This window comes from Anser anser (assembly GCF_964211835.1).
Source record: "Anser anser genome assembly, chromosome: 17".
In the NCBI taxonomy this organism is placed as follows: domain Eukaryota; kingdom Metazoa; phylum Chordata; class Aves; order Anseriformes; family Anatidae; genus Anser; species Anser anser.
This window is the reverse complement of record NC_139738.1, coordinates 3,603,256-3,618,116: the sequence shown is the minus strand read 5'-3', so window position 1 is coordinate 3,618,116 and position 14,861 is coordinate 3,603,256. Positions and strand designations below refer to the sequence as shown.

Here is a 14,861-nt window from a genome sequence, read left to right as displayed (position 1 = left end):
CCCATGGCCGTGCCCTGGCCTGGTTTCGCTGCCTCCCGTCGCTCCCGGCCCGTGGCTGGGTGCCCGCGGCTCCCGGCCGCCCCTTTGGACTTTCACCCGCCAGCAGCAGCAGCACACTTTGCTCTTTTATTGCCGCTCTAAAGGGATAAGGCCAGGTTCAGCACCCGAAAAACAAAATAAAAATAAAATAATTACAAAGAGCTACGTAGGGAGGCTTGACGAAGCACGGCATCCCCCCTGTTGGGGACAGGTAGAGTGGCGGAGCCCAAGGGGGTTGCAGAAATGTAGGGTCTGGGTGCACCTAAATTGTAAGTTTTCTGCCCAGTTTGGCGCTACGGGCAAACAAAACCCCTCGCTGCAGGATTTTGAGCTTCTGGCATGCGTTTTTATTGGTGTCATTCACCTCGTGTCCACCTCCTGCACCGCAGAAGCCAGGCACGGAGAGGTCCGTGACATGCCCAAGGCCAAAGAAAAAAAAAAAAGAAAAGAAAAAAGGTTAAAAAATGGCATGTGGCAGCTCCGGGCATAAAATCAGAGCTCTGACCACAGGGTCCCTGCTCCCGGGGCATCATTTCGGAGCAGCGCCGTGTCCCCGAGGCATGTGTCACATTTGTAGGGCTGCAGTAATCCACAGAAAATAGGGTTTTATTTATTTTTCTATATATTTTTTTTCAATGCAGGAGCTCGGCAGCTCGGCCTCAAAGACATTTTCAGGGTGGATCCGGAGGGGAGCGGGCGTCGAGGGCTGGGTCCAGAGCCCCGGGGAGGTTTTTGGTTACGGGCAGGCGGCAGGCGGGCTTTCATCTGCTCCTCCGAGCCTTCCTCCGGCAGAAGAGGAGGGGTGGTAAAGGGCCGAGGGGGATAACGTGATTTTGTGCCGGGGATTGCATAATAAAACCTCCCGGGAACCTCCGGGTTCGGACGGGTTCCTCCTCGTGACGGCGAGATGGAGGCAGGTCAGCGCGCGGCGATCAATGGCCCACGCGTAGGTGCACGGGGGTGGCCGGGTCGCGTCGGCACAAGGTTAATTGCAACCCGTGCTCCTGCACCAAACCCTTGCCAAAACCTCGTGCAAGGTGCACAGAAGTCCAGAGAGGGGGGGCGGTCTGCCCTACAGACCCCAAATCCCACCCCGAATAAACCACAGCCCGATCACCGCCAGCCCCAGACCTCGAAACACCAGATATCATTGGCATCCTAAAAAAAAATAAAACTAAAAAAAATAAAATAGGTTTGAACCCTAGGTTTGTGCAAATATTGGCTGCTCTGCAAGCATCGAGGCATTCCCTGAGAGCCAAGCAAAGCCCAAGGGGGGGGGGTCCCAAGCATTGCCCCCTACCTGTGGGGTCCCAGGGGACGGAGGGAAGCCAGGCACGGGGGGCTCCGTGCATGTCACGTGCCGGCTTTGCTCTGCGAAATTACACGGTATCCTCGTCAATCCGGAGCAAAGCACACCAAAAAAATAAATTAAATTAGGTGCTTTCTCCGCACCTTATTAATTGGTGCCAATTGGAAGCGGTTAATTCCCCGCGCGCGAGGCTGCAATTGCTTCCACTTGGCCGGGATTCAAGTGCTGGGGGTGAGTCAGAATGGGTGGCAAAACTGTCTTTTCCTCGGTTCCCTTGCTTACTGGAAAAAAAAAAAAAAAAAGAGAGAGAAAAAAGCCACAACCCCGAGTTATTCTCTTTTATGAGGTGGGCATTGTGAGGCCAGGCAATTGAATTTACAACAGCATTGAGTATCAGAGTCTATCTGGCCCTGTCAATGAGAGTGGAGAGAAAAAAAAAAGACACACATTAACCCTCAGCTCCGAGTTCCCAGGCGTTTCAATAGGGTTCCCAACTTCCCAAAGAGCCCGCTGCATACTCGATGAGACCCTTTATACCTTCTAATTACCCTCCTCACAATGGGGACAGACTCTCCTGCCTCTTTTGTGGGCGAGATAGTAACTTTTGCGCACCCCCCCCCCCCCCCCTCAATCCCTAAAAAGAGGTAACAGGAGCGAAGTCCTAAAAGCAGCAGCAAATCCTAAAAGCAGAGTTATTTCAGTAACCGGTATTGGGGTCGTGCATTGCTCAGGTTCCAGGGGCAAATTTTTAGGAATTGTTTTTGTTTTGAGCGGGAACAGGGCACTGCAAAGATCTCAGTGCTATTTCAGCAGGGCCAGACCCCCACCCCCCCTTGCCTCCCCTCTATCTGTTGCAGGAATCCCTTCCAACAGCCTTACTTAAGGCCATAAAGTTTGCCCCTACTTTTTTTCCCCCCCCTCCTGAGGATTAGCTTTGTCCCTGCTAAATGAAAAGAAGAAAAAAAACCTATTTCAAAGAGTTTATTTAAACACCTGCATTTTTTTTTTTGGAAGTCTCCAACACAGGCACGCAACACACACACAGACAAACGGGATACAAACAACTTTGGCATTATACTTTTTGAATATTTGTTACAAAACTATTTCTCATTTATTTCTTTTTCTTAAAAAAAGTATCTCAAATAAAGGCATTTCAAAGGAGTAAAAATACAAGTCGAGATCCCAACCTCTGAAAATAATAAATAGCACGTTCATATCGAGGTCCTTTTTTTTTTTCCTTTTAAATCCTCCATTCTGCGTTTTTTTTTTTTTAAAAAAAAAGAAAAACCCAACCATAACAGGGCTCCTTACAACGGAGCCAAGCAGAGTTTCGTGCCTTTTTGCTCTAGGCAAGTCACCAAGGCCTCCAGACGGATTCACTGCGCTCTGCGACGGGGCTCCCCGCCTGGGACGCCGGCACAATGCTGCCCCCAAATGATGTCAAGCCCTGCACCGGGGACGCCGACGGGGTGGCAGATGCGTTCCCCGATCCTCCTCCTCCTCCTGCAGACACGGGGACGTTGGCGTTGGCGTAGAGGGGGATCACCGGTCCGGAGCCGGGCGGGAAGGCTGGGTTGGGGATGAGGAAGGCGAATTGGCCATCGGTGGCCGGGACGAGCTGGAAACCCCCATAAACCTTGGGGGACAAGGCTTCGGCGGGGTTCATCTTGCAGGGCACGGGCACGGCTCCGGCGGCGGGCGGCAGCTGGACGTGCAGCGGCTGTGCCAGATGCGCCGGCTGCCCGGCGGGCGGCGGAGGAGGCGGCAGCGGGTAGTTCATGGCCACGATCTGCCCCAAGCAAGCCGAGAGGTGGCCGAGCAGGCGGGTGCGGACATCGGCGTTGACCCCCTCGCAGGTGGACAGGAACCTGGTCACCTCGTTCATGCACTCGTTGAAACCAGCCCGGTATTTGCCCAGCACCGTGGGGTCGGCGCTGAGGGCGGCTGCAAAGCGAAGGGCGGCGGGTGAGCGGCTGCGGGGTGGCGTGCGAGCGGCCACCCAGCCCCCCCCGAAAAAACCCTGAAAAGGGATTTTTTTTATTTTTTTCTTAAAGAGGATGATGAGAGGGATGCCGGGTTTCGCCCTTACCCGTCATCTGCGCCCGCTGCAGGTTCCGCAGGTGCTTCACCGTCATCTCCAGGATGTCCGCCTTCTCCAGCTTGGAGTGCCGCGAGCTCTGCGGGACGACAGCGGCCGTCAGCCTCCCCCCCACCTTCTTCCTCACCCCCCAGACCCCCCTCCGTTTCCCCTTCCCCCCCCCAAAAACACCCCAACTCACGTCTTTTTTCAGCGCGTCCAGGATGAGCGTCTTCAGCTGCCCCAGGCTCTCGTTGATGCGCGCCCGGCGCCGCTTCTCCATGATGGGCTTGGAGGACTGCGGGGAAAGCCTCGGTTGGTCGCCGATCGCTTCCACGCCCCCCCCCAAATTAATTTTTGATTTAATTTCCCCCCTCCCCATGCACCGACCTCAGCACGGCCGCCGGCTCGCCGCCATCCACCTCCGCCGCGCGCCGGCCGGGCCCCGCCATTTACCTTGCGGTGCTCGCTGGCGCTCCGGGGCTTGTCCGGCGTGTGGCTGGCGGTGGCCGGCGCCCCGGCGATGGGCGAGGCGGTGGGCTTCTCCGGGCCCGCGTCTGCGGGCATGGCGCTGCGGGCGGCGGCGGCTGCACCGCTGAGCTCCGGCGGCGGCGGCGTCGGGGCCGGGAGTGGCGGCGGCCGGCTCCCCCCCTGCCTTTTATACCCGCCGCCCGCTCCCCATTCGTGGGAAACCGCCGCCGCGGCCGTTCCCACAGCGCCGCCGGCCAATGGCAGCGCGGATCGCCCCCCCCCCCTCCCCGCCGCCCCGCAGCCCGCGCCGCGATTGGCGGGCCGGGGCGTCACGCGCGCGGGCGCGCGCGCGCGGCCCGCCCCCTCGCTCGCGCGCCCCGCGCCTCACCCCGCCCGTCGGCGGGAGGCCGCCCGGCGCGCGCGGGGCCACGCGGGGACGGCGGCGGCGGGCGGCGGGCGGCCAATCGGCGGAGGGCGGGCGGCGGCGCCGGCGCCGATTGGCTGGCGGGGAGCCCGGCCGTCAATCAAGCGGGCGGCGCTCGGCCCCGCCCTCGGCCGCCCGGCGCCGGGAGCACGTGCCGCCGCGCGCCCGGCGGCCCGCGGGGGGAGGCCGCGCCCACTGGGGCGCGCGCCGGGCGCCGTGCGGAGAGCGGCGGGAGGCGTGCGGCGTGCAAGGGGCGCCGCGGGAGGGGCAGCGAGCAGCGTGCAAGGGTAACGGGCACCGTGCAATGGGTAACGGGCACCGTGCAATGGGTAACGAGCTATGTGCAAGGGTAACGAGCAACGTGCAATGGGTAATTGGCACTGTGCAAGGGTAACGAGCACCGTGCAATGGGTAACGAGCAGCGTGCAATAGGTAATGGGCACCGTGCAAGGGTAACAAGCACCGTGCAAGGGTAACGGGCACCGTGCAATGGGTAACGAGCTATGTGCAAGGGTAACGGGCACCGTGCAATGGGTAACGGGCACCGTGCAAGGGTAACGAGCACCATGCAAGGGTAACGAGCAACGTGCAAGGGTAACAAGCACCGTGCAATGGGTAACGAGCTATGTGCAAGGGTAACGGGCACCGTGCAATGGGTAACGAGCTATGTGCAAGGGTAACGAGCACCGTGCAATGGGTAATTGGCACTGTGCAAGGGTAACGAGCAACGTGCAATGGGTAATGGGCACTGTGCAAGGGTAATGGGCACCGTGCAAGGGTAACGAGCACCGTGCAAGGGTAATGGGCACCGTGCAAGGGTAACGAGCAATGTGCAATGGGTAACGGGCACCGTGCAAGGGTAACGAGCAATGTGCAATGGGTAATGAGCACCGTGCAATCGGTAACGGGCACTGTACACCGTGCGATAGGTAAAGAGCACCATGGAAGGGGTAACGAGCACTGTGCAATGGGTAATGGGCACTGTGCAATAGGTAAAGAGCACCGTGCAATGTGCAATGGGCAACGAGCTCCGTAAAATGGGTAAAGAGCACCATGCATCGTGCAAGGGGTAACAAGCACTGGGCACTGGGGACCCACAGGTGCTTTTACTGCCACTTGCATCATTTTTTATGCCAGTTCCGTATTTTTTTATACCAGTTTCATGCTTTTTTTATGCAGTTTCCACCCCTTTTTATACCATTTTCATCCATTTTTATGTCAGTTCCATCCCTTTTCTATGCCCTTTCCATCCTGTTTTTATGCCATTTCCATCCCTTTTTTTGCCAGTTCCATCCTTTTTCCTGCCACTTCCATCCTTTTTTATACCAATTCCATCCTTTTTTATGCCAGTTCCGTCCCTTCTTTACACTGTTTCTGTCCCTTTTTTTACCATTTCCATCCCTTTTTTATGCCTCTTCCATCCCTTTTTACACCATTTCCATCCCCCTTTTATAGCACTTCCACCCCCTATTTATACCACTTCCATCCTTTCTCCTACCACTTCCGTCCTTTTTATACCAGTTCCCTTTTTTATGCCAGTTCCACCCCCTTTTTATACCAGTCCCATCCTTTTTATGCCACTTCCATCCCGTTTTATACCAATTCCATCCCTTTTTACACCATTTCCGTCCCTTTTAATACCATCCCCTTTTATGCCACTTCCATCCCTTTTTATACCGTTTCCATCCCTTTTCTATGCCGCTTCCATCCCTTTTCCTACCACTTCCATCCCTTTCCTACCAGCCCCATCCTTTTTTGCACCAGCTCCATCCCCTTTCCCACCTGTTCCACGCAGGGGCAGCAGCATCGCTTGCTCTCACGTTAAACCACGCAAAAACTCCTGGAAACATTTCACTCCTCGCTGCCCATCCTCCCACAGACAGCAAAGCTGCAGGGGGACCCATTTATTTCGGGCTTCTCCATCCAAGGTGCGTGCAACCACAGCTCCTGGCTGAGTTTTGGGGTTGGGTTTGTGGAGGGATGGGTTTTTTGGGGGGGTTTGTGACCCCAGCACTATTTATCTTAGTGTCCACAAATTGCAGCCTGCTCCTTTGCAAAACCAGCGCACTGAGGCGCGTGTTGGCTTGCAGAAGCAGCCTTGCAAGTCGCATTGGAAAAGCTCGGGGATCTGCTTCCTTACGAGAGCAACAAAATAGAGCACAGCCCTCTGTGCAACCTCCCTTGCTCGTGTAGGAATAGCGTGAGGAAATAACCGGTAATAAGAATAGTGCCCCTCCTTGGGCGGTTAATTCAGGGTGCATTAATGGCATGATTGCAGTGAAAAAACCAACGTGAAACGAGTGGTTTTCCAGCAGAATCCACACCCAGTGCTGCAACCCCCAGGCCGGGAGCGGTGAATCCTTCGTGCGACACCTTAGGAGCATTTTTGTCTGCCCTGCCACCACGCCTTGCCTTTCTCCTCAAATTTCCAAAGTCTGGTATTTTGGAGGTATTTTCTTGCTTTGCACCACCTTTTGTTCCTACCGAAGTCAGCCTGTAGATAAAGTCGAAGTCAGCCTGTAGATAAAGTCGTGGTTACAAATTGGAGCCAAAGGTTGATTGCAAAAGCCTCCCGGAACGGGGAGGAAGCCGTTTGGGAGCTGGGTTCATCATCCCCTGACTATTGGGGGCAATAACGTGACCCGGCGCTGGGAGCAGCTGGGGCTGCTCCTTAATTAGGGTCCGGGGGGGGAAAGCGAGCCCCCGGCCCGTCCCTTTGCACGCCGTGCAGCGTGGTGCATGCTCCGGTGGCTTGCAGAGGGCAGGGAGCTGGGTTTTTTTTTTCCCTGCAGGTCCCATTCTGCAGCATTTTACATCCCTCTAGCGGGAGCTCAGCCTGCGTGGGGTCGGGAGCAGGCGGCTGGGGGCCAGCCCTGGCCGTATCCTGCGCGGGCGGCTGCATCCAGCTGCTCAGCACCTCCCCGAAGCCAGCCCCGGGTGGGCGCAGAGCTCTTGGAGGTGTTGTTTGCAGGCAGTTCGCTGCTCCCTGCTGCTCGGGGGTTGGAGCAATGCGGAGGGGAGGGCACGGAGACCCCTCCTTGTAAAGCTTCTCGCCTCCCCAGTGCCTCTGCTCCGGCTCAGGCCTTGCACACCTTGCTTGTGCAAAACTCGTGTCTTCGTGTGCAAGGTCCGTAGGAGGTGCTGGAGAAGCAGAAAGCACGGCTGGGGATTGCAGAAATGGGAAATAAGGCAGAGGTGGTGCGTATCGTGCTCAGCACCGCTCTGGCTTGCTGCAGTTTTGCTTTCCCAGTCTGCAGCACTGGCAGCCGGCCTCGAGCGCGCACTGGGAAAGCGAAAGCCTCGAAATCATCTCGGGACGGAGAACGGGGATTTTCCTTCCTAAAGCTGGGGCGAAAAGTCCGTGGGATCCCTCCCTGGGCACGGCCTGTAGGTTTAGCCTTGATCCCTCCAAAATCCGTACACGTTGTATTAGAAAAAAAATTAAAAAGCAGCTCAGAGGCTCTTTCCGCCCTACACACCGGCATCGTGGGGCGGGTTATTAGCCCCGATCTTCGTGTTTGGCCGGGGCAGAGGGGGACACGCCGCTCGCACCTCCCCGCTCGCTCGCAGCCCGGATGCGCGCGGGATCTCCGGCCCCCTTTGATCCCTAAACCCGACTTTATTGCAGCCCCGCTCCTCGGATCTGGAAGCCCGGCTCAAAAGCTTGCAGCTGTGGGGTGGGGGGGGGAGAAAAAGGAAAAAAAACCCAAGCTCATAAAAAGGCCCCCGGATGGCGGGGGGCTGAGTGCAGGTTTTGTCTCCCACTTGCAGCCCCGGCCCCGTTTGCTCGGGGCATTGTCGGGGCGGCCAGCTGGGGCTGGGGTCGGCCCCTCCGGCTCCTGTTTGCCCAGGGATCGGGCTCTAATCCTGCTGGATTTCCCCTCGATTTATCCCCGTGTGATCGTCCCCCTGTCGTACACGGCTTTGGGTAGCGGGGCGAAGGAGAAATGAAGACGTTAAGGGCTGGCGGGGCGCGAGGGGGTCCCTTGGCAGCCCCTAATGTGTAACAAATTGCAGCCTTCTGCCCCCAGCAGCCTTTTCAAACCTCGCCCGGCCTCTTTTGTCCCTCCGCAGCTCAGCCGAAATTAATTACCGGGCCTCGTAGGACTCGCCAAATCCCCCCAAACAGCCCCAAAAAAGGGAGCGGGGGGAAACCTCTGATTTGTGCCCGCCGCTCGCCATGCGCAGCTCCCGCGCCGAGGAAAAGCTGGGGCTCTTCCAGCTCCAAGCAAGGATATTTCTAAGAAAATTAACGATTATTTTAACCATCGAGCACCGTGCATGCTGCTGTTGAGGACATCCTTTTGGGGGAAGGCAGCGGCGGGGATTTTTGCAGCCTTAGAAATGGAGATTTTTTTTCCCCGGGCCCTCTTTCACCACCAGGCAAAAATGGGTTTTAATTTCTTTTCTCGCCTCCCTTCCTCCTTCCCCGCCCTTGGAAATTTTAGCAAAAGGAAATTGCAAGCGTGCTCACAAAAACAAAAATCCTTTCTGGAGCCTTCGCCCCGGTTGCGGGAGCGCAGCGGCAGCGACACAACAGCCCAGCTGATGGAGACAGATGTTCCCTTCTCCAGCAAGTGCCAACGCTCCGCCCGAGCACGGAGATTTGCTGACTTACCCTCCGCTGGAAAACATCTTGAAAAGGCGGCGGAGATGAAAAGGGAGGGAGCGGAGCCGCGTTGTGTCCAGATTTAACACAGCCCGGCGCTCCATTCTCTGAGCCCGGCGCGGGCTGAAGAGGTCCCTTTCACCGGGTCCTGTTCATTTGTCGGCGGATAATAGGGGCTGAGCTGCGGCAATCCATGTGCAGAAAGCAGAAAATAGAGTCAATTACATCTGTATTAGGTGGCCTTGGGGAGAAAATCTCCTTACATGCCTTCCGCTGATACTGTTCTTAATTATACGAGCTGAGGAGCTGCCGACGGTAAACCCGAGCACAACGCGAGCTGCTCCAAATATAGAGCCTCAAACATCTCCTGGGAAGGTAATGATGGTGACGTAGCTCTCCGACGGGACATTTAATTAGGGTTTTTGCTTTGCCCACAGTAAATATGTCAAAGCGAGGTGCTGCCTGGCCCTGCACAGCCCCAGGTGAAGCCAGGTCCGTGGGGCCGAGCCCTGTGGTATGGCCAGGCAGGTGCAGCAGGACCGAAGACTTGTGGGTTGGTCACATAGCCCGATGCTTTCCCAGGTCAAAAATTCAAGACTGAAGTCGCGGAGAAGTCTGGAGAGGAGGGGAAGGCAGGAAACCCTGGCAGGCAGGGGTTTCTTGGCTGCATCATGCAAGTGCGTCGTGCAAGAGACTCATGGAAATGCATTGTACAAGAGCATTGCGCAAGAGCATCGTGCAAGAGAATCATCCAAGTGCATTGTACAAGAGCATCGTGCAAGAGCATCATGCAAGCGCATCGTGCAAATGCATCGTGCAAGAGCATCTTGCAAGTGCATCGTGCAAGAGCATCGTGCAAGTGTGTTGACTTCCATGCATCAGTGCACCATTGCTTAGGGCTGGAGGTTTTATGGCTCTGAGCCGCGTCAGAAGCTGGGTTTGTAAGGAGGTCGCTGCAAAACCTCGGTGCCTCTGCGTCGCCTGGTCCCCGAGGGGCAGCTCGGAGCGGGTGGCGATGGAGCACGGACACGGGGCCTGCGCCGCTTCCCACCAGAGCTACCCTAAGGGACCTAGGAACATAAATGATATGCGTTAGGGCTTCCTATTCCTCCACATTTTATGCAGAGAAGGTGAATTTCCTGGGCCTGTGCCATCCCACCAGCCAGGACAATTACCCGTGCTATTCCGTGGCCCCTCTCATTTTGGTTTCCCTTAATCTCATTAAGTGTCTGTTCCCATACCTGGGGAAACAACGACACCGCCACCAACAAAAAGCCATCGATTACATTGGCTTTGCCTTTGCAAAGATTTGTCATTTTGCCATCTGTAGGCAAGCGTGCCCGGCGACAATGGGTTTTGTTTGACTTCGCTGGTAAAAAGGTGCCCGGTTTTCCTCTGGGGCTGTCCCCAGCCTGCTCTCCCCCCGCCTCGCTCCTTTCAGCGGGGCCGTTGATGAGCTTGGCCTAATCAGATTAACTCGGCCCAGACACAGCAGTGGCAGTTTATTCTCTTTTAAAAGGACTCCACGGTTTCCTACAAACTTTTTTGTAAACTCTTCATCTCCGGCTAAACTCTTTTGTAAGCTGTATCCAATGGACTCTTTGAGAGACCCACGCTCCCGGTCAATGAAGACCTGTTAGAATGGGTCACTAATCCAAAAGAGCGCAGAAATGCCTTTAAAGCCGTGCACTGAGGCATTGGGAGCCCTGACCAGCACCCGCGGGAAGGGCGGGTCGAATTCCCGAAGAGCCGGAACGTTTCATTCGATTGCTAAAATCAATATTTGGGGGGAAAAAATAATAATAAAAAAAAATCTAGTTTGTTTACAAGGCTGACGAAATAAGGTGGGTGGGAAATAATAGGGCTCCGGGTGCCGGGACACGCTTTGGGGGCTGCTCCGAGCCCAGCCCACCCTCACCCTCCAACAAACCCACCAGGAGCTCGGGGCTGGCAGGAATCAAAGCGGCGTTCCCGTGATGGGTTTTTGTGGTGCTGGGCAGCATTTGGGCTGCTTCTCTTTTGGGGGAAAAAAAAAAATCCCCTTGGGACCTTCACGTGGTGCTCCTCTGGTCTGGGTGGGATGCTCCCCTGCCCCTCCGTGGGGCTCGTTATTATGTAAAGCTTTCCGATGCACCGTGGCTGGGAAAAAAATAATTTCTCTGCTTGTTTCTTACGCAGTGCATAGGAATTTCAAATTTCTGTTAATGCAGAAGTAGCATTGCTTGCTTTTTGGTGAGGATTTTGTCAACCTGCCCATCTTCCCAGGTGTCCCGACAAGCGCAGGAGCGCGGCATCCTGCAAGGAGAGGAAGAGGAGGTGGAGGAGGGAGCCCTGGATCGGGCTCAGCAGGGTCTGGGCTGGCAGGGAGCTTGGTGGGAAGCCCTGCAGCAGGGGACAGAAGGGGAAAAGCAGCCTGTGCCCAGACCCAAGCACTCCTACTCCCAAACTCGAGCCGCGGAGGCACGATTTTGGCACCCAGCGAGCCTCCCTGCGGCCCCGCACCACCAGCTAAAGCAGCTCCCAAAAAACGCCCCGTTGTCTTCCAGCAGTAAGACTGTGATTTTTTGCGGTAGCAGCTTTATAGCAAAAATTGCATGGGATGGCAAAAAAAAAAAGTCTTAATAGGGTAGGAGGGACAGGACCCCCGTCCTGGCACACCTCGGGGCACGTTTCCTAAAATCCCAGCACCACCCAGGCTGGAAGGGACCTTCAGGATCATCAGGCACAGCGATTGCTTCCCTAGGAGCTGCAGAGGGGCCGTCCCATCTCCAGACATTTTGCATGAAGCTTTTTCTCCCCGTACTTTGAACCGGGAGGCTCCAAACTCCCTCGGAGCAGGCGAGCCGCGAGCCCTCGCTCTGGTTCCCACCAGTTGTTCTTGCTGAAGATGTTATCGCTGGATGAAAGGCTGCTTGAAAAGGAGATGAGAAAAAAAAATGATGCTAGGACTTTGATTTCTGAAGGAAGGAGAACTCCAGTGAATGATTCTCGTGCCTGCACCTGAATGAACTGGTTGAGGTGGGAGGAAGGAAAATGGATGGGCAGCCCAGGTCCTGGGGAGGCTTTCCCAAGGACAATTTTTTTCCAGCTTGCACGGACAACGTGGAACCATCTCTGAGCTGGTGATGGGGCGGGAAAGGAGCACGGTGCTCCAGTGCCGACCCATGAAAGCCAGTCTGAGTGCTTGTAGGAGAACACTGACCCCTGAAAGCTGGTCTGAGGTTTGCCAAGTGCCCGTAGGAGAAGATTTTCAGCAGGAAGCATCCACGGCCACTTCTTGCCCCCAGACCCTACGTGCGTGGCGCGGGGCTGCCGTGCCCCCTGCTCCCCGTGCCTTCGTGCCACCAGCTCCTCCGTCGGCTCCTGCAGAGCACGCCGAGGTTTTCCTGCTTGCCCGCGCCGCCTGCCCCGAGCGATCCATCCGTGCGGGTTCCTCTGCCCTTCCCGTGCCGCGTCCCCGCCGGCGTGCCCGCGCTGGGTGAGCGGGGAGGCGGCTCCCGGATTTGCATCCCCGAGATGAAAGGGCTGGCAGAGCGGCTGCCCGGCCTGTTCGCTCTCCTTTATCACCCTTTATGACAATCGGGTGCAAGTGATGAAAGGGGAACTGCTTAGCCCGATGGGGGCCCTTAAATGACCTTCTTCATCCTCCCCAACCCCCGGAGCTGTGCCCAGCACCGTGGGCTCAGGACAGGGGCAAACCCCTCAACGGGGGCTGTATCCATAGGGCAGGGGTCCCACCGGCACCCCTCATCCTTCTGCTCCATCCATCCCTCCTCTGCCCCCTCTCCGCTCACCTGAGCTGCTTCTTACCCCGCAGTTTTTTCAGGTATCATTTTATTTAACAAGGGGTGTGTGGGGGGGAAGGAAATGAAAGGAGAGCGGGTGCCAGGCTGGCTCGGGAGAATCCGGTTTGGTGCCGACCTTATTATCTGCTAATTGGGATCTTAACAAAGATTGTCCTGTCACATGCAGGTGGCCGGTGACAACGTGTCTGTGACTGAAGAGCAAGTCCTGACATAAGGAGAGTCAGGGCGCTTGCTGGGAGCCAGCAATCCCTGTCTGATCTCCCGTGCGCCCGTCTGGCGCTCCGTGAATAATTAATAAATTAATGATACACCTCAGTGCTGCACGCGAAACGCGGCGGCAGCTTGAGCTGAAACCTGCTGCCTTGCAGAAACCTCCCCGTGCGCTCGGCTGTGGGCAAATCCCTTGGGTTTTTTTTTGGGGGGAGAAGCTGTCCCCGGAGCTGCGGCGTGGCACCAGGGTGCACGGGACCCTGCCCGAGGATGGGCTTTGCAGGGGAAATGCCTGGCTTTGCAGTCCGATGGGAATGCTGGTCTAACAGCGGCCAAATCTGCGCTGGAGCCTTTCTAGCAGGGGGTTAGGAACTGTACTGGAAAATTATTGCGTGGCAAAGAGGGAGCCCTCGGTTAGGGCTCACGTGGCAGGAGGGAGATGCTGCGCTCAGCCCGCGTGGGCAGCCCCGTCCCAGCAATTTTGGGGATGCTGAAATCTGGGATGACCCCCGTGCCCGGTGGATGTTTGCAGAGCGCCCGCTGGGCAAACCGCAGGAGCTGGACGGAAAACACAAGCTGGGCACGTGGGGAGAAGGCGGCCGACCTCCCGAAGGCAGCTCCGTGCCCTCTGGGTTCGCTCCGGGCATCGCCTTCCCCGCGGGAGCGGGCACCCGGCACGGAAAATTGCAGCTTGGGAGCTTCAAGTCTGGCAGAGCTGCAAGCAGAAAAACCTGAGGTCTGGTAGCAGGACGCTTCCAGCCAGCCCTACAGCAGGCAGCGTGCCCGGGACCCTGCGGGGATGCTCGTCCTTGGAAACCCATCCCGAGCAAAGGGAGCCCCCAGGGCTCGCTCCCACCAGGCAGCCCTGCTGCAGCCAGGCACGGGGCGCGTGTGCCCGGAGGTCTTCGCCCAGGAGAAATCCTCCTTCCCTTCCCGACGTGCCAGGCATGCAAACATGCCGTTCCCCCCCCCCCCGCCCCGGTTCCCCGCAGCAGCCTGCTGCATCGCAGGGGGAAAAAGGTTTAATGAAAAATTTAAAGGCCGGCGTCTTAAAATAAATTCCAATCCTGGCTGAAATTTCACAGCGGCTGCTAAATGTCTCTCGCTCTAGGACTTGTGTGCGGGAAGCGAAACAATTGCTGAATCCGAGAGGAAAACAAAAAATTATAAAAAAAAAAAAGAAAAAAAAAAGGGGGGGGGCCTTGTTCCCTTGCTGGGCTGGTGAGACAGGCAGCCAGCTCCACCGGAGGGGTGGGAGGTGATGGATGTAATTAAAAGCCCAGGGGGAGGGAGGAGGGCGAGAGGGAAGAACAATAAATGGAGGCAGCTTATCTCGCGGCTGAAAGCTGATCTTCCCGGACACGTAGCATATGGTATTTTCAATAATGGATAAACAGTTTAAAGGGGGGGACCTGCAAACGCCGGCTTTTAATGAGCTAGCAGCGGGGCTGTACGCTGGGTGCCCCCAGCTCACCTTTTATCTTGCTCCGGGGGTCCCCCCCCCGAGCGGCGGCCGGCCAGGCTCCCGCGGGGCTGCGTGGCCCCGGCGCGCACCGCGTCGTGTCCCAGCTGCCACGGCCGTGGGGTCGAGGGGCTGAAAATAATTCCCCGGGGCTGGAGGGCGGCCAGGAGACTTGCCTTGCTTTCTCTCAAACTGCTGTGGGATTTTTAATTACCGGCACGGGTCGGGACCCTTGGGTTTAGCAGCGTTTCGTCTCCGGGACAGCCTCGCTGGCTCTGAGCTGTGCCCGTCCCGCAGGTGCCGCCTCGAGCAAACGCGCGGAGGCTGCAAATCCCGCGAGCAGGCTCGAGGCTTCGGCTCGAGGCTCGGGGCTTTGGGGTTTTTTTTTGCTTTTTGGGTACCCGGAGGAGATGGGCTGGAGGTGGGTGCTCCGAGGCTGCCCCTGGAAGCTGCA

At 57.0% G+C, this 14,861-nt stretch overlaps 1 protein-coding gene and 1 long non-coding RNA gene across 3 annotated transcripts; one reads left to right on the top strand and one right to left on the bottom strand.

Moving 5' to 3' along the window:
- Positions 1-2,315: 2,315 nt before the first annotated feature.
- HES4 (hes family bHLH transcription factor 4) lies at positions 2,316-4,072 on the bottom strand. 2 transcript variants are annotated; one of them, XM_083802641.1, is made up of 4 exons: positions 3,816-4,072; positions 3,628-3,723; positions 3,438-3,525; positions 2,316-3,292 (listed from the first exon to the last, which is right to left on the bottom strand). In XM_083802641.1, the coding sequence occupies exons 1-4, from the start codon at positions 3,990-3,992 to the stop codon at positions 2,703-2,705; spliced, it is 951 nt and encodes a 316-aa protein (XP_083658767.1). In that variant the 5' UTR covers positions 3,993-4,072; the 3' UTR covers positions 2,316-2,702. The 2 variants fall into 2 exon arrangements, with proteins under 2 accessions (XP_083658767.1, XP_083658768.1); XM_083802642.1 differs by having other exon boundaries at positions 3,882-4,071.
- Positions 4,073-4,513: 441 nt separating this feature from the next.
- LOC310883003 lies at positions 4,514-14,021 on the top strand. Its single transcript, XR_014573287.1, has 2 exons — positions 4,514-6,248; positions 8,769-14,021. It is a non-coding gene; the product is annotated as an uncharacterized lncRNA (long non-coding RNA).
- Positions 14,022-14,861: the final 840 nt, after the last annotated feature.